This window comes from Drosophila ficusphila, unplaced genomic scaffold (genome assembly GCF_018152265.1).
Source record: "Drosophila ficusphila isolate 14025-0441.05 unplaced genomic scaffold, ASM1815226v1 contig_791, whole genome shotgun sequence".
NCBI classification, from domain to species: domain Eukaryota; kingdom Metazoa; phylum Arthropoda; class Insecta; order Diptera; family Drosophilidae; genus Drosophila; species Drosophila ficusphila.
This window is the reverse complement of record NW_025064737.1, coordinates 7,145,315-7,167,380: the sequence shown is the minus strand read 5'-3', so window position 1 is coordinate 7,167,380 and position 22,066 is coordinate 7,145,315. Positions and strand designations below refer to the sequence as shown.

Here is a 22,066-nt window from a genome sequence, read left to right as displayed (position 1 = left end):
AGCGAATGGAGAGATGCCACCAAAAGTTTTCTGCTCCATTGAAGCATTCGATTGAGGCGCTGCACTCACTCAGTCACTCTCCTCTTGAAAACCCGGAGCTGTAGAAAGTTTCAGTTGCAGTTCAAGTTGCAGTGGCAATGACGCAGTCAGGAGAAAGATTTCAGATAGCAACTCATCTGCATTTGAATTGCATTGGGGCTCTGGTCACTTAACGGTTAGAAGAGAACGGCAACTCGTTTGGATTGCCACCAAACCAAAAAAAAAGCATTGAGGTGTCATAAGCGGATGATTATGGGGCCATAGCTTGTGTGAGATCTTCACAGTGGATCTCTCAAGCCAAATTATCATAGGAAAGTGCCTCTAACTCACTGACCAGAACTAAACCCCCTTGGGACTACGCCTCTGGCTGCTGAGGACGTCTTGCCGAGTGAGTTAAGAACCGGTTAACCGCTTTCAGATGACACTTACAGTTATAGCCAAATAAAAGCCGGCGAGAAAAAAATTGGTTGGTGCCTATGACTTAGGTAAAATGTGTGACTTACTAAGCCTAAAGAAGCCAGGAATTCCACTGGTCATATAAAATGGGCTAGAAACCGTTTTATAACCAGAGAATTTAAAACCAACATTTTAAATACCACTTCAGTAGCAAACAAATTCTTAAATCTGCTCTGTATTCTTATTATCCGATATTTGCATATGGTTTTTGGCAAAGAACAAAACTTAAGCTTAAGCATGTGAATAAAATATTGATTTTCTCCCAAAGTTTATCCTTAAAATATGCAAATTATGGAGATAAGAAAAAAGAAATATTCATAAAAATTCCGACAGCTGTTTGACAACAAACTTTTATTTGCCAAAGAAAGTTGTTAAAGAACTGTAGTAAATCCAAAGTATCTTTTCAGTCACTTAAATCTGTCGAAAATCATTGACAATTTAAGGCAGTGGTCTGCTTTACAGACTTCAAAAAATCGATTTTTTTTTTTTGTCTTAAATCTATTCCAAAACTATCGATGAATATGTGTTCAAAATTTTAGAGGCCAATTCGACATATTTTCGAAGCTAGATCAGTTTTAGTGGCCGAGCGTCGAGCAGGTTCGTATGCTCGGGCAAACTTTACAGCCCGTTTTCTCGAGTTTTTATTTTCACAAGTCTTGAAAAACGGTGCCGGCCATAGTAAAAAAATATATGTCCGATCGAAAAAAACCAAAGTGATCTAGCTTCAGTATTGAATTATCTTCTATTTGAACTAAAAAAAATGGATAAAAGTACTTTTTAAATTACTTGTTTTGCAACTTAAAGTGAACTTTTTTTCCAAAAAAGTGAATTTTTTTTCAAACTTAGAATAAATTTGGAATTTCGTCATTTCTTCGGAATTTTTTTAGTTCATATAGAAAAGGAACTTATAAAAAGTAAAAAAAATTTGGTTCCACTGTTTCAGATGCATCGCACGAACTCTATCACCGGCACCGATTAACAAGTGCACACTCTAGGCGCCCCAGAAAAATCGTTACAACTTCCGCTAATTTCAATTATTTGCAATAATAAAAATTGTTTTTTAAAGTTTAAATATAATATTATATCGTCTCAAAATTTCGTTTACCGCAATCATTTCCTTCCCTTTCAAAAAAATTGTTGAAAAAACGCTCTTTTTTCGGCTCCTAAAGCAGACCACTGCCTTAAATGACTGAAACAAAAATAAGATTACCGAATTACCAGTTGACTTTTACAAAGGTTCATAAAATCTTCTCTTAACTTAAATATACATATACCTTTTAAATATCTTTTTCGTTGACTGATAAATATTAAAATTGATTATAAATGTTAACTATTAAAAATAAAAGCAAATGATGTTGAATTTTTTTTTGCCGTTTGTAGAGAACAGAGAATAGAGACAAAATGAAATTTAGAGAAAATCTTTAGTTCATTAAGCTCGCAAAAGTAAAAGTATCTGGTTTCATGCTGCGTTTATGTTGTTGACGTCTTTATACAAAAATAATGGACAACATGTCAGAGTGCAGACACAATTTGCTTCAGACAAAAGCCAGAGTTTGCAAAGCTGTTTAAAGTTTAGGGATGCTTTCATGCTGAACTGAGATACTTTAAGATAAATCTGTGAAGAGTGTCTCTTGTAATTTTGTGTTTAATCTTATCTGAAAAGCTTTTCGTTGCCCGTCGGTTGACCTTTAATGGCATCAGCGCCACCATCTCCGTCGGCCATTAGCAACCAGATCTGCAGAGAAGGCGTTAACCCGGCGTGGGCACAGAGCCATGTCATCCGCATCTCCATCACTCCGGCTCCGCAGCTCTTCAGCTCCTCATCGGCGTCATCATCCGCGGAGATGTCGCCAGTAGTTGCTGCCAGTCCCAACGATGAATGACAATTTGCAAATGGCTCTGGGTGCATAATTTATGCAGATGCAACTGGCTGCTGAGGCCGCTGCAACTGGAGCTGGGAGCTGGGAGCTCGGAGCTCGGAACTGGGAGCTGCAACTGCAAAACTGGCGGCATTTAGCGCGTTGACTATTAAGGCGAACTTGTTTTTTTTTTCGTTTTGTTTCGGGGGGAGGAGGAGGCTGGGGATGCGGGGAATTCCGGGGCAGCCTGGCTTCGCCCATGCATATTCAAACGCCATAATCCCAACGGTATTTTAATGCTAAATGCTTACTCACTTCATGCTGCAGAGCCGTAGAGGTTGGCTAGAAAAACCCGTTTTTCCAGTAATGACCTTCGGTGTTGTTTTATTATCACTCCCGCTTCCGCTCCAGCTGCTCCTCCTCCCGCTCCTCCAGCTCCACCAGTTCCAACTTCCCACTCCGTTTGGAGCACTCTTGGAAATTCCACTGAATCGCATAACAAAAGGCCGGGTTTATGTGGCCCAAGTTAACGTGGTTCCACTGTCTGTTTGCTAAGTTCTCATTCCGCTTCTCCTCCTCACGTTTTAAATTACCTTCTTCGGGCTAACTTACAAAATCAACTTGTCTAAATAAGTGTGGACTTGCCAATTTCATTTTAATTAGCCGTCTAACGCAGAACTGCGCTCAGTAAATCCGCGTAGAATATCAACTCAGTGCACATTGACAGCTGTTCTGGGGGCTGAGAAGTTAATTAAAAGCCACTTTCGAATCGAACCGATAAGCCAGAATAATGCTACATGCAATTTGCATTCAATGGCTGCAAACAAGTGCTCCCAGAGGTGCGGTTAAGATAAGCCATGTGATTACAGTTTACCGTGGGTCTAGTAGTAGGAAATAGTGCATCAGAAACCAATACATTTTCCTTGAGTACTTATCTTAATAAAAAAAACCCCCATCTATTTCAGTAGAAGTTCACCACAATTAAAGCTAAGATGTTAAAGTTGTTAACACAATTTGTTTCCTATGAATAAATGCCATGCGTTTGTGAGATGTTAAGTTGATAAACCAAATTTATGTTTGAGCTGGCAATCAAATTAATTTTGCTGCAAAGTTTCAGGTATTTTAAAAATATAATAGCCTCAAATGCAGCCAACACAACCACTGTTTATTTTTATAAGGATTTAAACACCACACTTCTGAGTATCGTTTTAATTGGATTTTCTATCGCTAATATGCTATTAAAATATGGCCGCTTATTCAGCTCTGATCTGATCTCAGGGGCGACCTTGCAGCGGTCAGTTTTTATCACACCATGCTAATTGACAATAGAATTGCATTTCCACTGTCTGCCAATCCCCCGAGAAAGAACGGACAAGTGTGCCGTAAAAGCCAGCCACTTGGCCAAGTTAACCTTGATGGAACAGTTCTGTTTTATCGCTAATCCCCCCTCGCCACCAATTTTTAACCGGAGTGCTCAGCTCAAGTGCATTTTAAACTGGCTGCAACTTGTTCTGGCCAAGTCGAGACTGCAGGCCAAGCCAAGTTAAGCCGAACCCCAAGACAAGGCGAGAAGAATGACAATAAATATTTTGTAGCTTGTGCAGCTCGATTACAGTGTTCGATGGTGGTGTTCGGGGGTGTTCCCAACTCAAGACTTGGCCGTCGATTAAATGCCAAACAGTTTTCGGGCTAAAAGGGGGAACCGGTGTCTGCTGGCAGTGCAACTCGTAAAATATGAGCTCGACGTGCATTGAATTCGGGTCATTGCATTGGCTAAAATCAGTGTAAGGGGCTTTCGGCGGTCCGAGGGACAACTGGCGCCTTAGCATTTTGTAATTCGATTTGAGTTACGCCAAACGAAATTGGCTAATTTTGCATGCGCGCCCACAGGCCATTGAACTCCGGTCAGTATTCAGTGGACAGAGTCCAGATTTTAATGTTTTCTCGCCGATTGCTCAACAAACGGACTCAGGGCTTGATGAATAAATCAAAATTTAAATATACAAATTGCCTAAAATATTTCGGAGTACTTTTATAATAAATCAAATTAATATCACAGTTGAAAATTATGTTTATTTATTATTTAAATTTAAATATACTGTACTGGTTTGGTTAAGACCCGAAAATGTTTAAAGTGTTTCCCACAATATAATTTAAATTTCAACCCATTTTACTATACATATATATCTACTGGAATTTATTTGGATTTTTAATTAATTAAACTACCTTCCTTATTTCTTTGCAGATTGTAAATACCAACCGAACAAACTGAGGAAAACCACGCGACAGGTGAATAAAGTTCAAGCAGGTAAGGGAAAGCAAAATCGAATTCACACAGAATGCAAAAATGCGTAACGCTAAACGTAACTTGGTAAGCCCGACTTGGGCATGTTATCCATAATTTGCACTTTCGTTGCCAGGGCAATTGGCATGCCAATTGGAGGTGCGCTCCCAGGCCACAACAACACAGGTAATTCGAGGCGGCTAACAATGTGTTGTCAGGTGTGCAAAGGTGCCGATTGGGGGATCGGGGGTTGGGGGATTGGGAAGAGCAATCTGGACGGGTCCCAGGCTTTGGCTTTGGCGAAGACCAGGAAGACCGTGCAACTGGAAATGGCATGCAACGGATTGCAAATGCAACTGGCAACCTGTCGAACAATAGCAGTCGGCCTAAACGGCAGCCAAAGTGTTCGAAGTGTTGCAATTGTTGGCAGCCGTGTCTTTAATTATCGGCCTTAATTGGCCGATTATTATGAGCCGCAGCGGCAATATGTGTTAAATGACGCAGAAATTATGCGAATGCCAAATGCCAACGAACTCTTCTTCGCCCTGCGACTCAGAAAATCGCTTTCGCTGCGAAAACCTTTTTGTTTCGGGCCAGCTTGAGAAACTTTCCATTGTGCTAGAAGCAAAGTTTCTTTCTGCGGCTCGCGTTCGTACATAAATAAATACATATATATCCCATATTCATTTAATGCAGAGATAAATCTAATTTCATAGCAAATTTATTGTACAAACCGCCTGTAAAGCGGCAGAAGTGCAGAAGTTGTGGAAAAAATTCCACTCCATTGTTGCGGAAGACGATTCAAGTTGGCCGGACAACATTCAGTCAGCGGTCACAATTGAATAGATTTCCAGATTTACTTTTCCAGTTAGAAACAAAAAAAAATGTGTGTAGACAAAAAAAAAGAAGCAACCGCCAGAAGATGAAAACGAAAACGAAGAAATAGCAGCTGCTGGCTGCATTCGACAGCGTTTAGTCTCAGAGATTTGCTTTCGAATGATGGCAAACAATAAAACTTTCCATTTCAAACAAAATTACACTCAAGACGAGACGAAAACAAAGCAAGACAAATTCGTCTAGTTATCTGATGTTGCCGCATTCATCGCTCCAATCCCCGACATCCATCTGACGGAGAATTTGTTTTCAGGAATTTGGTACATTTACCTTCATTTTTTTTTGCGTTGCGACTCCCACTCTTGGGGAGCTCGAATGAAAATCTTTGCAGCAACGAGCTCGTAAATGTTGCACGTCACACCACACAATTCCATTCCGATCCCAGGTGACATGTTGCACACGTGTGTGGCAAGCAGCAACCAGCAACCAGCTCCCAGCTCCCAGTTCCCTTCTGTCCCATAAAATAGTATCTGATTTTGTATGCTACCCGCTGATTTGTGGCGTCGTTTATGTGGCGGAACTGCTTATTAATTAACGAGCGCATTTTGGCTCTATTCTGTTGGCATTTCTGGCCTGCCAGTGGGTAGCAAACGATTAGGTGCTAAACTGTTGGCCACTGTTAATTGAGGTAAATGAGCCGCTGGCATGCAACGCTCTCAATCAGCTGCAGCAACCTAAATTCTTGAGGTGATGAAAAGGGAGAAGATTTATCACAGGTTGCATAATGATTACCACAATCATGTGAAATTGATATTTGCATACCTTTTCAGTAAAAGACTCTTAACATTTAACGTATTGAACACATTTTGATGTCCTAAAATCAAATAAATCCATCCTAATATAATTATACATAATTTGTATCTTATACATAGTTTAAAAAAAGTGCAATAACTTGAGGAGGTTAATACGAGCTGTGCATTAACTAAATAAATTTCAGTGAGATTTATATTACTTTTTTTTGCAAAAATAGTGACTCCTTTTTTCTCCGCGTGTAATTGGAACTGCTTCTGTCTAATGGCTGTTGCCTGTCAAAATGATAATGGGTTTTTGGTAAAGCTGCCGCCTGGATGGCGCACACCGATAAGCCAGGCCGAAACTCCGCTCGAATGCTTCAATTGAAACTGTCAATTGCAGTGGCCACACTCTCCCCTCCCCCTCCCCACTCCTCCCCCTCGCACCACCCCCTTTTCGTTACCAATTTTGGTGTAGGCGAAACAGTGAAAGTTGTGGCCATGATTGGCTAAAAAGAAAAAAAGATATAGTCAGAGGGGCAGCGCTTGGCTGAGGGGGGTAATTAATGCCAATTAAATGTCAAACAACAAAATAAATAATTTTACGCTGGGCGTGTCCCTGTTTTGCCGGCAACTCAATTCAATTTTGCTGACCAAACTTTCGAAAGGCTGCACAGATTAATTAAGCCAAGTTCAAAGCCCACCAGCCCAGCCGGTTGGTTCAATTGATTTAATTTCCCATGAGCCTGTCTTGTCCGCTGCACTTTCTACGTCAAACAAAAGGAGGAAAGCGCTCCGTTTGCCGGCGGCTCATTTGGTTGTGTACACAAGTAACCATATGTGGTAAGAGCCACGAAACAAAAAGTTATTTATGATTATTTAATGCACTGCTTATGCTGCAGGTTCATTGCTCAGGGACAAAAAGCGGCGACTGCAAATGCAAATGCAAATTGATTCGCTCGCGTTGCCCTGCAGTTGAACTATGTCGTTGTGCCCCTTCAACCGAACCCTTCCTTTCCTCTCAACTTGGCTAATTGCTTGTCGCTGTCAACATGTTGCCGCTGCTCATCGCTGCTTTTGTCGCTTCTTCCAATGAACTTTGAACTTGGCCAGCCTCGCAGTGGTTTACTGACTTTCTTTTTGTTGTTTATCGCACCAGCTGGCGATGCTTGCAACTGGCAACTGGCAACGTGCAACTGCATCAGCCACTGCAGCGACAACAAGAGCAATTGCTGCAGCTGCCACTCATGTGGCAGTCATGTGTGTGTGCTTGGTAAGTCCCATGTCTTTTGTCTCTGCCTGATCATGAGCCATTGTTTGGCCTTGCACCAGTGCGTATACGTAATGTGTGCGGGCCCCTGTTTGCCAAACGTTGCGTGCAATCTGTTCCCAATTTTCCGTTGTTACCATCACACTTTTGCACAGACTTTTGCTTGTCAGACGGAACATTCGCCGTCATATCTTGAGAATTTTCATCTTACCGAAAGACATGTCATGATTGCGTAATTAGAGACCGGCTTTAAAAGTGAAATGAATTTTAAACCAGGCTGTACTTAAGTACTTTTAGCCCTATTCAAATAACTAACTAGTTTCTAATAAATTGCATTTCATAGGCACTAAAATTAATACTTTGAAATACTTTTTTATTCTAAAGGAGAAAGTTCACAGTTTGAGTAAAAAATAAACAATACTTTTGGTATTTATTCGGTTTGCATTTATATCAGGCACATTTTTCGTTTGTTCTTAAAAAAGGAATCCGAGCTTCTGCTCCTTTGATGCCTAAGAAAGTCGGTAATTATCGCTCTAGAGGAGATAAAAACCAAACACCAAACTTCTCCAGAAGTCCCTATTAATAAGCAATATACAATAACAACAATAATAAGCAGTATACGTATACATAAGCAAAAATTAGTATAAACAAGAAAAACCTTTTACCAATTTTGATATAACCTAAAAAATTGTGTATCTTCCTATTAAACTTTTGTTTGTTAATATCCATGTGATTTTGATTTGTTTCGTAGCCAAGATTGTCTTGGAATATGTTTTAAATTACAACTTTCACAATTACAAGATTTTTGTGACACCTTCATTCGGTTTTCTGTTGCAAAATATGTACGAGCAAACTTGCTATTTTGCTAACTCAACTTTGTAATTGCGAGCCTATGTTATACACATTCCATTGTACAATTGTTTGGACTTTATTTTCTCTTGGTGTGTTTGCCATATTTGCCTTTTCCAAACCCAATACAGTTGTTGACCTTTGGCATACAATTACACCAGCCTCCTCGATGCCATCCCGCAAACCCTTCACCATTGCTTTGCTGAGACAATTGCTTTAGACCGCTGGCAGACATCGAAAATTGTGTCTTGCCAGTTGCTCAACCCAAATGGGCAAGCTGTTCTTGTCTTGCCAACGCTTGTCTCAAACTCAAATTGCGAATGTTTTGTGTTTGCTTATATCTGGTATTTCATATTCTAATTGTGCAATAAAAGTCAAACAAACAGGCATACATAATTCCCAGCCACAAAAAAGAGTTTCTGGGCGAAACAGGTAGTAAACTCATAGAGGCAACAATTGTTATTTTTTCAGTCTTTTTGGGCGTTTTATTGTTCTGGTCAAGATCTCTGTTGAAAACCGGATGAAATGGCAGTCATCAGCCTGCGGCAAAACCAAAAAAGCTGCAGCTGTGTGCCCCGCCAGCATGACTCATTGCACCATTACAAGTTTACCGTTTGCTGTTGCAGTTGCAGTTGCAGTTGCAATTTGTGCCTGTCGACCAGCGGACACTTACAAATTGTCCAGCAAATTGGGGAATGTGGCGCCAAAAAACTATCCCACGCAACAGGTTTTTATGAGTTGTCCCCGAAATGCAGACAGCTGAAAAGTTCTCTTCTACAGTCGTATTCATTAAGACTCCGTCATCGTAAAATATTTTAACGGCGAGTTATTAAAAATTAAGCAAAAGTGGGGAGTTTGGTGGGGCTGGTCGTAAAGTCAAGTTACGATGCCTGCGACAACAGCTGTTGCGGCTTTAAGGCAACTAAATACAAAGTGGAAATCGGATCCCAGTTCTCAGTGAGCAGCAGAGGGGTAAAGTTAGGACTCACCCAGGGTTCAAGGGGAGTGTACGCTTTTTTTTAATTAAGCAAGATGTTGCAGCAACACATGTGCGTGCTGGCTAAAAAAAAAAGAAAATCAACAAGACAGCAGAAGCAACAGGCAGTGGCAAACGGGCAACAGTTGCATCAATGGATGCGTTTCTTATTTATTAATTTGCAATGGCTTGTGTTGCTGCTGTTGTTGTTGCTGCAATATGTGTTGCTGTTGCTGTTGCTGCTTGCCAGTGTCTTCTTCAGCTTCCTTTCATTTGTTCCTCCTCTCAGTTCTTTTTGTTGTACTCTTTGTCTGCGTCACGCAACAGCAAATGAAAACGAAGACGACATGGGAACTTAACCTTGAAATATATGTTTCTTTCAGCCTCCCCCAAACCCCCCAACTTCCCCCATTATTTTGTGCAACAGCAAAAGGCAGGAAGATGTGGGTGCTCACAGGCATAAATTTACGGGCTTTGCTTGATTACGGCAGCTCCTCCTTCGCATTTTCCCGAGAAATATCCTTGGCGAAAATGAACATAAAACATTTCTCCGTAATCAACTGGCTGCTAAAAATAAACCGAAAAATTTGCCAGTGCCTTGGGCTCTGGGCCCTTTTTTTGTGGGCCATCGGTTTAGCGGCTTAGCGAGTATCGCAACTTCAATTAACCCGACATGATATGCTGGCGGGCACTGGAATGACTGGCAATATTGACAGCTAGACGCGAAACTGTGAGACGGGCTCGTTACTCAGGATAATTGACAGCCAAACGAGTAACTTCTGGCCCAAAACCATTTGCAGAATGTGTCAAGCTATCAAGAAATCATGTCGTGTAGCTCTTGGGTGGTCAATCCGGGGACTTAAGTTCGTATTAAATCCCCAATGTGTTGGGACCAAAAGGTTTCCACCCGTTAACAGCTTCTCGAAAAACCAGCAAATACAATCTTTCCACTTTAATCACGCTGCGTTGACTTCGTCGCAAAGCAGTTAGTCGTCAGCTATGTTTATGGTTAAAAGGCTTCAAACAGCCAGCGGCACTACCACAATTTTCCACTCCCCCTCTTCAAACAACTTCTTCACTATTTAATTGCTGCTCCGCTGGATGTTGCTGCTTTGCGATGTTGCTGTTGCTTTTGCTCTTGCTGTTGCTGCTGCTGCTCTTGACGCAGCATTTGTTGCTGGCTTTTTGTTGTCATTATTGTGGTCGCACAAGTTTGTTGTATTACCTGTTGACAAAATTGCCCTGCCTGCCTGCCTGCACCAACATCCGGCAAGTTCTCGAGAGGCAGCAACACCAGCAGCAACCTGGGCTAATAGCAACTTTGACTTGGCTTTAATTAAACAATCTCCCAACCAAACTTGAGTTTCGGCTGAGCGTGTGAACAGGGAAGCGGATAAATTTTTAGCATATATCAGTTGTATTTGATTGCTGTTTGGCATTGAAAGCTGCACAGACCAAAAAGCAAAGCAAAATTTATTTACCATTGTCAACAGTTTCTTCTATTTGTTGTGCTTTCAAAAGACTCGTTAGCAATAAAATGCGAATCATAATTAAATAAATATCAACACAAGTTAAAAAAAAATATTGAAACACCTAATTCTTTTATGCTATTCTTTTAGATCTAAAAATCGTTATTAAGTGTTTTGTTATGGGTTTTATCATTATGTCTCTTATTCTTTGAAAAAAGAATTCTATTTTAATTTGATATGCTTTTAGTTGCATTTAAAATTCTAATAACCCCGAGATGGTAAACTTAACCTAATTACATACAGTAATTTACTGTAGAAAAGCTTTGTTGATTCATTTCTCTGTGTGTATAGTTTGAACTTCATTTCGCATAATTTATCTCAGTTAATAATTTGTGGGAAATTCAACCACACACGGACAGCTCTCAATATGCAGCAGCTGATTAAATTTGAAAGCGTAATTAGGCCTAATGCATGGGAGAGAAATGCAACGAAAACCGAGTGTAGAGCATTCGCTTGAACTTGGCAATTGAACTTTTAAGCCAAAAGATTATGGCGACTAAGCCGTTCATACTTCGACGTCGGGTTCTTCAAGACTTTGGCGGCGCCTAATTGACTGTTTGCCTTTAAAGGCAACGGATCGGGCCGAGAGCAAATAGTTGACATTTGGCTGGTGGATCGCCCACAACATCCGTTGGTGGTAGAGGCAGAGGCCCAACCCAGAGGGGAATTCTTTTGGCCAAAAACTTCGCCGAGTGCCTCTGCATAACTTAGCCAATGTAAACAGGGCGGAAAGCATTCCTCTCCGCCGCTGCTTTGCATAATCTCGAGCGGAGAGAACATAACACAGGTGGATATTGCTGCCGTGCATATAGAACCATTAATACGTGCGTATACATAACGATAAATGTATAAATAAACACCAGAATGAGGGGAGCCATTCCCCGGCCACAGCCACGCATAAATCTCACGTGCGAATGTGGAACAAAGCTCCCGAAATGCCCCCCTCCCCTCCCCTCCCGATTCCAGATTTCCAGTTGGATCCCCACACATATAGCATATAGTATCTCGACTCATCTCGCGCTTGATTTCGTTTCAATTTCGTGCTTTTGCGCTTTTCGCTTTCCTGTTTTTCGTGCGCGAGTTTAATGGGAATCAACACACTCAGCCGGTGAATAAAATTAAAATTCGGTTCTGGAAATTTTAGTGCTGCCAGTTAACCCACTTTCCTTGTTCACCGGGAATGCCTGTTAAATGCCAGCTAAGCCAGACAAAGACTAGGATGTGTTCTTAAGAATGGCCTGCAGAGTTCTCCTGCTGCTCCCGCTGGCCAAAAAACCTGTTGGCCTCGATTGGCCAACTGCGGTCAAGCTAACTGTTTTGCCGATCAGATTAAAGCAAATAAAACAAGCCAGAATGCAAAATATCGAAATGGGTTGCCTGTGCCGCCGAAACGAAACTGGGAACTGGGAACTGGGAACTGAGAACGGGTTTCCTTAACGGATATTTTCGTGTGTGTCCAATTGGCAGACAGTACGAGCGTATGCAAAATGCAAATTCAGATCAGATGGCGCATCAATTAGCTTGCAACGCCCACGGACAACAGTTTTCCCGACGAATCCGTCTCCGAATGTCAGTCCGAGTGATCCACTCTCCTTAGATAGAAAACTTGGCTAATGAGCCGACATCCTGGCCAGGCATAAATTAGCCTTTTCGGTCGGGAGTTTAGCGCTGGCCTGAAATTTATGTAGATTTATTTGTGTAACACTTTTGCCACAGCAGCAGCAGCCGCAGCAGCAGCAACACGCCTTGATATCTCTTTTTACTGGCCAGCAATCTTGACGGGGGGAAAGAAACAGCATTCCTTCCGCCAGGCCAACTGCCAAACTTGAAAATAGCTTAAAGATGCTGTCCGATGTGGCTGCTGCATTCCATTTCGAGCTGCCGCTGCCACACCATCTTCATTTCGATTGGACCTGGTCGACTTGGACTTGGCCAAACGGCTTTTATATGGTCAAATGGGCAGCACAATTTGTTGTGATTTTTTTTCTGCATTTCTACTTCGGGCTTTGATAGTGTTTTTTTTTCTATGTTTAATGTTTTTGAAATGTCCAGCTATTTCACTTTTTCGCTCAATTGGCGGCTCATATGCGATCCGGCGATCAACTTGCTTTCCATGAGAATTGGCACAACTCTCATCGCCTTCTGCCTGCTTTTGCATTCGCTGAGTTTGTGTGTGGCCATAAATAAATGGCCAATCGATGCCGCAACCGAATGCAAATGAGTGAAAGAAAAAAATGCAAACAATTAACGTACAAAAACCGTGGCAGAAATAGACAGAAAAGCAAACGGTAACGAAAACCGCGAGCGGAGGCTAAAATTTATGGGTAACAATGCGGGCAAACGAACAAAAAAAAAAAATCCAAAACACAAAAAAAAAACGCGGCAGCAACATTTAGCTGGCACAGTTATGCAATTTGCCAAACAACCCTTCTCTCCCCTTCATCTTCATTTAATGCCAATTGTTTCTGCGACCGCATTGCACAGAGCCGAGATTTATGCATATTAACGTCAAGTCAAAATGCTGACCCAAAACTGCAAATCCCGCAGCAGCAGCAGCAACGGCAACAGCAACAGCAACAGCAACAGCAGCAGCAGCAACAACAGCATAAGCATCTGATGCAGAAATCAAGCGTGGCAGCAACAGAAGTCGAGCAGTTAACAATGGGTCAACTTTCCTCGACGCTGGCAATGATAAATGTTGGCCAAAACAAACCAAAAACGGCTGTTGTCATCTTCATTGTTGCCGCTGTGGGTGTTGTCGTTGCGGCAGCAGCAACATCACCACCATGCACACCGTCAACACCAACAACACCAGCAACGCCAGCAACACTCTCCCAATTAGGCGCCTTAACTACGTGTTTTGGTTCAAGCGACACACTTGCGTAGATGCTCACAGCCATATGAAGAAGTTAATGGCTTAAAGACCTCAAAATCGTTACATTGTTGGCTGTTGCTTGGCAATGTTGCTGTCGGCGGCAGTGTGAAGTGGTTCACAGGAAACGCCCAAAATTGTTGGCGGCATTCTAAGCAGATCTTCCAGATAAACAGACGTAATTTCGTGGAGAGTAATTTAACCCACCAATGATATTATAACAAGTGGTACCACACAATTGTACATACACAAAATAAGTAGTTTTATTAACATCAAAGAATAAAATCTTTCCATAAAAGTTCTCACAAATTACTCATTAAATTAGCCTAATAAAGTTCTACAGGAAACTCCACAGAACTACAAATCATTCTCTGCCTGTTTGGGAAATTATCAAAAGTTATGGTTATCGCCTTAAAAGGAAACCAGTTTGCCTTTGAATCATTTCTAGAAGCTCTGACCAAATGTGGCCGGCAATTTTAAAGCTATAAATGAGTTGTCTGTCCGCTTGACTTGTGTGTCATTTCCTAGGTTTTTTTTGTTAGCCATTGCTCCGCCCGCTAACATGTTGCACATGCAGTTTGGGTTGGATTTAGAAAGTCATTTGCGAGCAGTCGACAAAATAAATGGCAAACAGAAGCCAAGTGGTTAACAAAATGCGCCTGCAACTGGCGATTACCCAACAACTGCAATCGAATGTTTGTGTCGGGAGAGATGTGACAATCAAAGATAATTGTGTGGTTGTCAGCCCATCTATCCCTTACTTTTTTTTCCACAATTTTCCAACCACTGCCATCGAGGTTTTTTTGGCTGAGGCAAAAGCAGCAGCCATAGTCACATCATCATCAGGAAAAATTTCAATAATTCCATTATCAAGATGAAGATTGATTGATAAGCTGGCTGGCTGGCTGGCTGGCCTGCTGGCAAAAGGCAGTTTGTGGCCATGATTTCGGGGGCTGGATGACCACATGGCGCAGTCTCAATTGCCGGGCTTAACTTCTCCACTCAATCAATATTGAGTCATGCGGCAGAAGTTGAGATTGAGTTGCAGGCGGCAGTGAAAGTTAATTGTGAGCTTGCGCAATATTTTTTGGCAACGAAAGTTTAGGCTTACGAACTAACAACCTCATCGCCAGCAAACCATTACTCACGACTTACGTTTCGTTTTCCCTTTTCAGAATATGGCCTTAGGTTTCTCGTCGGCGTGATAAAAGCAGCAATAAATCCCCATCGCGATGTCGTCCTCGATCTGTTCGCACTTCACCCAGAATGCCTGGAAGAAGGACTTGTGCTCGAACTGCTTCAAGTCCAAGGACGAACACAAGGCGGCCGCAGCAGCAGCTGCATCCAAATCGAGTGGCAGCCATAAAGCAGACAAGGAGGTTAAGACCGATTACCCCAACAAACACAAAACCCCGGCCAAGAGCATAATTAAGAAGGCTTTCGGCGTGAGGCTGACGGGTTCCAGTTCGAGTTCCTCCGCTGGAAAATCCACAAACTCCAAAGGCGGCAAGGTGTGCTTTCCCAAGCAGCTGCACGAGGTCATAGGTTACGGCGGTGAATGGTCGGAGGACGATGATGACGACGACGATCACGACTTTATGAACCTGGGCAACGAGCACGATGACATGGCCATTACCGAAACGGACGACGAGGAGACCGTTGAGCTGAAGAGGATCACCAGGGCCAATACCGATTTCAATATGAACAACGGCAATCTGCTGGGCGATGCCGAGGAGAACATCAAGAAATCCTTTGCAGCTCTGAAGTTGGGTGCTCCTCAGGTGGACAAAGAGGGCAAGAAGCAGACCCTGACGATCAATGTGATGCCTTTTGGTCAGCCCATTGGCAAAACGCAAGCAACCCAAGCCAAAACTGCACCAGCGGAAGGCAAAAGCAGCACAGCAACAGCAACAGCAACATCGGTTGCAACACCGGCAAAAGCCAAACCAGCAACCATAACAACAACAACCACAACAACAACAGCCATCAAGAGTAGTAATATAACTACGGGAACTGCCAGTGTTACCAAAAAGGTGACCACCACCCTAACACCCACACTAACCATGGCCAAAAGCACAACTGCAACGCCAACAACAGGGGCAACATCTTCGCGAGATGGCAAAGATAGTCCGCCCATAGAACGAGCGATGGAGAAGTCACTTTTAGATGAAATCTCCGAGACTTTGGAGCAGAAACAGAAGCTGAGTGAGACAAGTGCAACTGCAACGGCAACTTCAGGCGGAAACAGCAGCAACATCTCCACTTCCAGCAGCAACAGCAAGATCAAATTCGAGCTGAGTGCACTGAGTGACTCCCCGAAGCCATTTCTCGACCTTAAGAAGCCAATCGCACGGAATGCGCCCATCACCAGGGACCAAGCCAAACCCAAGGTGAATGTGTGCCACAAGTACTCGGATACGGACAGCAATTGCTCGGATACGGAAAACGGAGTCTCCGCCTACTATGATGTGGTGGAAACCCAGTTGAGCTACGAGAACCTCCCAGATGGCAAGTACTCCGAGCAGGTGGGCGTGGCCACTGCCGCCCAAACGGAGAGTTCGGGTAACTCGCACTACTCCAGTTCCCAGTACATTACGGATATGCTGTTGAGTTCGAAAACCCGGGCAGCCAGCTACAATCTTCACGAGGGGAACTTCATGACCAGCAAGATCACCTCCGATGGGTTGATTGTCACCAAGTGCAGTTCGGATGACGCCTTGGATTCCACGGGCAGCAGTTTCGATGGCAGTTCGGACGAGGAGAATGCCTACAATATGATTCGCAGTGAATCGGATTCCGGAATCGGAATAAGCCTGGGAAGTGAGTACAAAAACCTGGGATTGGCCAAGGGAGCAATCAACGGAGAACAGCGACAGAATTTGGTGGAGAAGAAACTGAGTGCTAGTACCAATAACTCGGATTATGAAGATATACAAATAGGAGATCAGGCGGTGACCAAACCGGCGGTCAAAAGCAGGGAACTCCATGGCGAACCCGATGGAAGTGCCGATCCGGATAACAGCCTTGAACAAAAGCAAAAACTAAACCAGCAAAAGGATCAAGAGCAACAGCTTCCTGCGCTGCCCAAATCCCCACCACCCCCCATGAAAATCGATGCCCGGCCCTCGTTTCTTCATGGCCTAAAGAAGCCGGAATTGCCAGTGAAACCTTTGGTCAACAGCCATCCCAATAATTCAAGCAGCAACTCACCATTGAAGAGCTTCCTGGGGAAGCGACAACCCAGCTGCGCGGAGCAGCAATTCATCAGCCAACTGCAGTCGGCCATTTCCAAGTCCAGCGAGAGTCTAATGTTGGCCAAAGAGAATCTGTCCGCCGACGATTCAAAGCTGAAAAAGGGCAAAGCTCCGAATCCGCCGCCGGAGACAAAACTGAGCGCTCCGCCCACGCCGGAACGAGATTACAGTTTGGTAGTTGAGTTCGAGCAGGCGACGAAAGCGGCAGCAAAGCCGGCGGAAAAGACCACGTCACCGGGTGACACATCATCAGCACCATCATCATCTTCTGGCGAGAATCAAGCCACAGGTGTTTCTTCAGTCACGGGAGGAGCAACAACCACTGCTGCAGCTGCAACTGCAAGTGCAACAGTAACCAGCAACAGCAATTTGTACACCCGAAAGCCAGCTCTTCCGGTGGCCGCAGCCGCTCCCGTCATCCGGGAAAAGGATAAACGCGAAAGGGCCGTAATAAATCCCAAGTTCCGGAGTCTCAACACCTTCGTGATGCAGCGGGCCAATGCGGCCAAGCAAGTGCAACTGCAGTCGGCCAGCTCGGTGCTGAGCCTCAAGCAACCGATGACGCCAGAGCCAACGCCCCGGAACCATCGTCATCTCTCCATGTCGGAGGAGTGCCTAGCCGCCGCCGGTTTGGATAAGAAATCCCCAACGGCATCGCCTCCCCAGAAGCAGAAGTCCAAGTTCTCCATCAAGAAGTTCCTGCGCATGGGCAGCAATGGAGGCGGTTCGAAGTCCGGTGAGTCCCTGGCCAAAAAGGAGGCCAGCATGTATACGGAAATCTGCACAGGAACCGAGGAGGGCAGTCCTTCGGGTAAACCCCGTCTGGTGATTATTCATCCAATCGATATTAATCCCACGGCTGTGGAAGTGGTGAAGGACATCACCAAGACAGGTGACTCCGTTTCGGCGCAAACTGTGGCCGTGGTTACTACCAAACCACCTGCCCCGCCCCTTCGATCGAGCGCCAGTGAGGGGCAGCGCGCCCACGAGGCCAACAAGCCGGCACGCCCACCGCCGCCCAAGAGCGCCGAACTCCGGCGGAAGCAGAAGACCGAGCTGACCGCCACCCTGAGCTCCAGCAGCGTGGACTCCACCGTCCTGGCTCTGCCATCCGGCACCGGATCCGTCAAGCTGAAGGCCGACAACGTCTACGCCAACTTAGGTGAGTGTACTTTTTAATAGTTTACAAATAAATAATCTACATACTTACAAAATATGTATTGAAAAAGGTTAACTAAAATGTAGGATATTATTAGAAACTAATTTAAATGTTCCTAACTAATTGCTAGGAATTAAAAACTCAGCATGTTTTCTTAAAAAATTAATAAATTGACGAACAAATAGTTCCGAATAAAAACTGATCTAATGCACGAAATATAAGAGTGTACCTAAGGCTTAATGGCATACGATAATCATTAATTTCAATGTTAGAATTCTAGGTCACCTTTCCTTAAATCTTTTAAAAATGGTATTAGGGCTAAGAAAAATGTGATATGATACTACAATGTTCTAGCGTTCAGTCCTCTCTTATTTAATAAACATTGTAAAGTTAAATTAAATTACTTTAGTAAGCACCGAAACAAGGGCAGTCATAAAAACGAATAGGCTTCACATTTTGGAGGCTTCTTATAAACGCATGTTTAACAAACTACGAGTATTTTAAAAATGTCAACCATATAATTCGCAAAAATTTCCTTTTTTACCACCGAAATGCTCGTAAAATGAGTAAGCTAAATTCCGGCAATTATGAAGTTAATTTCCATCTCGTTCCCATTGACCCGATTCCACGATTTGTGGGCGACATTTCTCCCCAACTCGGCGATCGCATTCCGAAAGAAAGCGTAAGCAAATCACGTTCACTGACAGCGCCCAGAAATCGGGCGACCTTCAAAACAGCCAGCTCATGAATGCTTTTAGTGTGTGGTGTACGATATGTGGGTCTGAAGGGTCTCTGCCACTTCACCCACTTCTGCCAACTTGTTGACTTCAATTGCAGCCACAAACACGAAACGAGAATCGAGAAACAAGAACACGAATAAAATCACCGTAAATGGTAAAAGCTGGGCCAGCAACTCCTCTGAAAGTAGAACCCGAAACCAAACGCAGAACAAGTTACGCATTTTAATCAATATAACGGACGCACAAACAACACACAACACAACACAACACACAACAAAACACAACAAACAACAAACGCCGAAGTACGGATACAGGTAGGCCACTTATGACCATATCCGCCGCATCCAAAACGAGTGTGATGAGCCGGCTCAAAGTGGGTTAAGTGGCCAAAGCCAGAGAGCAAAATAGTTTGCCAGTGAGACAGAACAAAAAATCGAAATGAATATAAGCCAGGCCATGCCGGAGCAATGAGGTAACCCAACCACATGTTGATGGTCGATGGTTGGTGGCTGGTTGGCCGGAGGAAAGAACGGAGATTGGTGAAACTGGCAACGGGCAACTGGCAACTGGCGGAGCGGACCAGAGACCCATTTCTTTTGGCCTGACACTTTGCGGTCAACGCGAATGCGGCGAGAACTTGTTACACCTGCCGCTGCTGCACCTGGCATCTGGTCATGAACAACACAAAAAAAAAAAAATAAATAGCAGCCAGATCCAGAGACCTGGTCAAAACCATTTGTTAGACATCTCGGACAAAGCGCCACAGAACAACGAGCCCCAGATCCAAGAGCAACCACATTCGAGCCGACCATCAGCACCATGCGAATTGTAATTTAGCACGAATTTGGGTCAAAATCGCAATTAGTACTCACAGGTTGTCTAACCATTAAACCCGGCCCGTTGAGAAGGAGGGTGGAGCTGGCATTTGTCGGCGGATTTTCACAGCTCTCAGGTGCCAGCAAACACCATTTGGCATCGCCCCATGAAGGCCAGTCAAATTTGAGGACGGCCTGGGAAATCTTATGAATAAATTACCTCTCTGGCAGCAAAGAGGTGTTCCACTTGTATTCTGTATGTTTATTGGTCTTTCATTTGGAATTGAAAAAGTGGATAAATATTGGAAGCAAGAAAATGAATGCCAATGAGAACAAATAAACAGAATTTTAATTAGATAAATCACATGAATATTAACCAACTTGCAATTGGCAACCTAAACTAAACTATCTAACAGATTTATAAAAAAAAAAACAAATACAATTAATTAAATTAAAAATGTATTTGAAATAAATCATCCTATAGATATATGCCCAAATTTTAAAAGCCTTATTTCTTTTTAAAACTTAATTTTTTTATATAGAGATTAATTGGAGCTCTGACTAACTTAATGCTTTTAAAAATAAGGAAGTTTTTAATCATCCCAATCTACTCTAGCGAAGATCTATTAAACTTGAAAAATGTAAAAAAAAAGTTACTGACTAACTGGGAGAATTACTATACTAATTTTATATAATTAATATATTAGTCACACCTTTTACTTACCATTCTGTTTTCTGTGATCCTCAGGGGAAATCCGCTCCTCAATCGCGCCACGCAAACCAGAGCGCACGGCCAGCATGCGGGAGCGGGAGGCCCAACTGGAGCTGGTGCGCAAGCGCGGAGTCCTCACCGACACTATCTCCATTTGCTCGTCAAACGGTGACAATGGTGCCGCGGATCAGGGCAAGGCGATGGCCAAGACGAGTGCCACCGCGACTGGCCAGGAAGCAGGAGGGAAGTCCGCATCGACTGCCAACAGCAGGACAAGCACCTTTGAAAGAACGCCGCAGAAGAAGAGCGAACCGAAGATGTCCATTTCCAGTAAGCTGGAGATCTTCGAACAGCGATCCATCGATGCTGCGGATGCTGCCCAACGGAGCAGCCTCAAGGATTCGGTGCGGAAGATCAACAGCACCATCGATAGTTATCTGAAGGACAAGCGCGACTACGAGAACATGTATGAGTTCGTGAAGATGGGTTCCCCGCCACCGCCCACGGCTACTGGCAACACCACTCCCACGCCCTCCACTTCGACTCCTCCGCCGCCTCCCACGCGCAGTAACATCGATCTGTCCGTCGCGGGTCAGCGGCTTACCCAGGCCACAAGGCGCAACAACATCTACTCGGACACGGCCTCCATTGCCAGCTACACGCGCAGCGAGTACGGACCGGTGCGGAACTACGGATTGAACAACAGCTTGGGTAGGTTTTCAAGGTCCTTTTTTAAAAACTTTTATTATATAACAGAACAATTATAAAACAGAAATATATAATGTTTCTCTCACTAAAAGCTTAAACTGAAAATAAGGTTAGGCAGTTCAAAGTCTAAGTAACTGAAATAGTGCATAAAAAATCTACTGAATTATTTTTATTTTGTTTTTCTAATAGTTAGCTTAAAAGCATATTTGGGAAAAATTTAAATTTTTTGCCATTGCAATATTTTTGTCACTTTACTTCTAATGAACTATAGTTTTAAATAAGAAAAATAAAATAAAGCAGAAGCCAAGATAACTTACTTAAAATATTATATTTTATTCACTCACTAATTTAACCTTATTATCCCTTTCAGCCAACATTCCACGCATCATCTCCGCCTCGTATGCGGGCAGCGAGGTGGGCGAGTTCGATATCTACGCTCCGTACAGTTACTACGGCAGCGAGGCGGGCGGCGATGTGGCCACGGACATCAACGACAGCGTCTGGGGCATGCCACAGGTGAGTTTTTTATTAAACAGAATATTGATCGTACACAAACTAACCAAGTATTTTTTATTTTAGGCCAATAAGAACCGCAGCAAGGCCACGAATCGTTTGCGCATGCGCAAAGGACGCAGTGTCGTGCACAAGACCATCGAGGATAACTACACAGCCGTGGTTGTGGCTAATCACGAGGCCCTCGCCCAGGTGCTAGATCAGGTTAGTTTCATTATAAAATTAAAAATAATATAGAATTTGCACCAAAAATGATATTTTCATTTAAATCATAACTTTTAATGGGTTTTACAATCTTTAACAAGGTTTTTCTTTCTTTTTTATTATTATTGTTATTTATTTTTGTTAAATATCTATAGGGCTCCGTTAGACCCCGTTCATTTACCATAAAACAAATTCGAACTTT

General features: G+C 43.3%; 1 protein-coding gene across 2 annotated transcripts in view; it reads left to right on the top strand.

The window, feature by feature from the left end:
* LOC108088016 (serine-rich adhesin for platelets) overlaps nucleotides 1-22,066 on the top strand; it is a 37,669-nt gene that overhangs the window by 13,805 nt on the left and 1,798 nt on the right. The window contains exons 2-6 of one of the 2 annotated variants that reach the window (XM_017185629.2): nucleotides 4,600-4,643; nucleotides 14,935-18,175; nucleotides 20,476-21,150; nucleotides 21,518-21,663; nucleotides 21,727-21,864. In XM_017185629.2, the coding sequence (XP_017041118.1) occupies nucleotides 14,992-18,175; nucleotides 20,476-21,150; nucleotides 21,518-21,663; nucleotides 21,727-21,864 (4,143 nt within the window). In that variant the 5' untranslated portion in view covers nucleotides 4,600-4,643; nucleotides 14,935-14,991. Of the gene's footprint in view, nucleotides 1-4,599; nucleotides 4,663-14,934; nucleotides 18,176-20,475; nucleotides 21,151-21,517; nucleotides 21,664-21,726; nucleotides 21,865-22,066 lie in introns of both variants that reach the window. The other variant, XM_017185628.2, reaches the window with a different exon arrangement.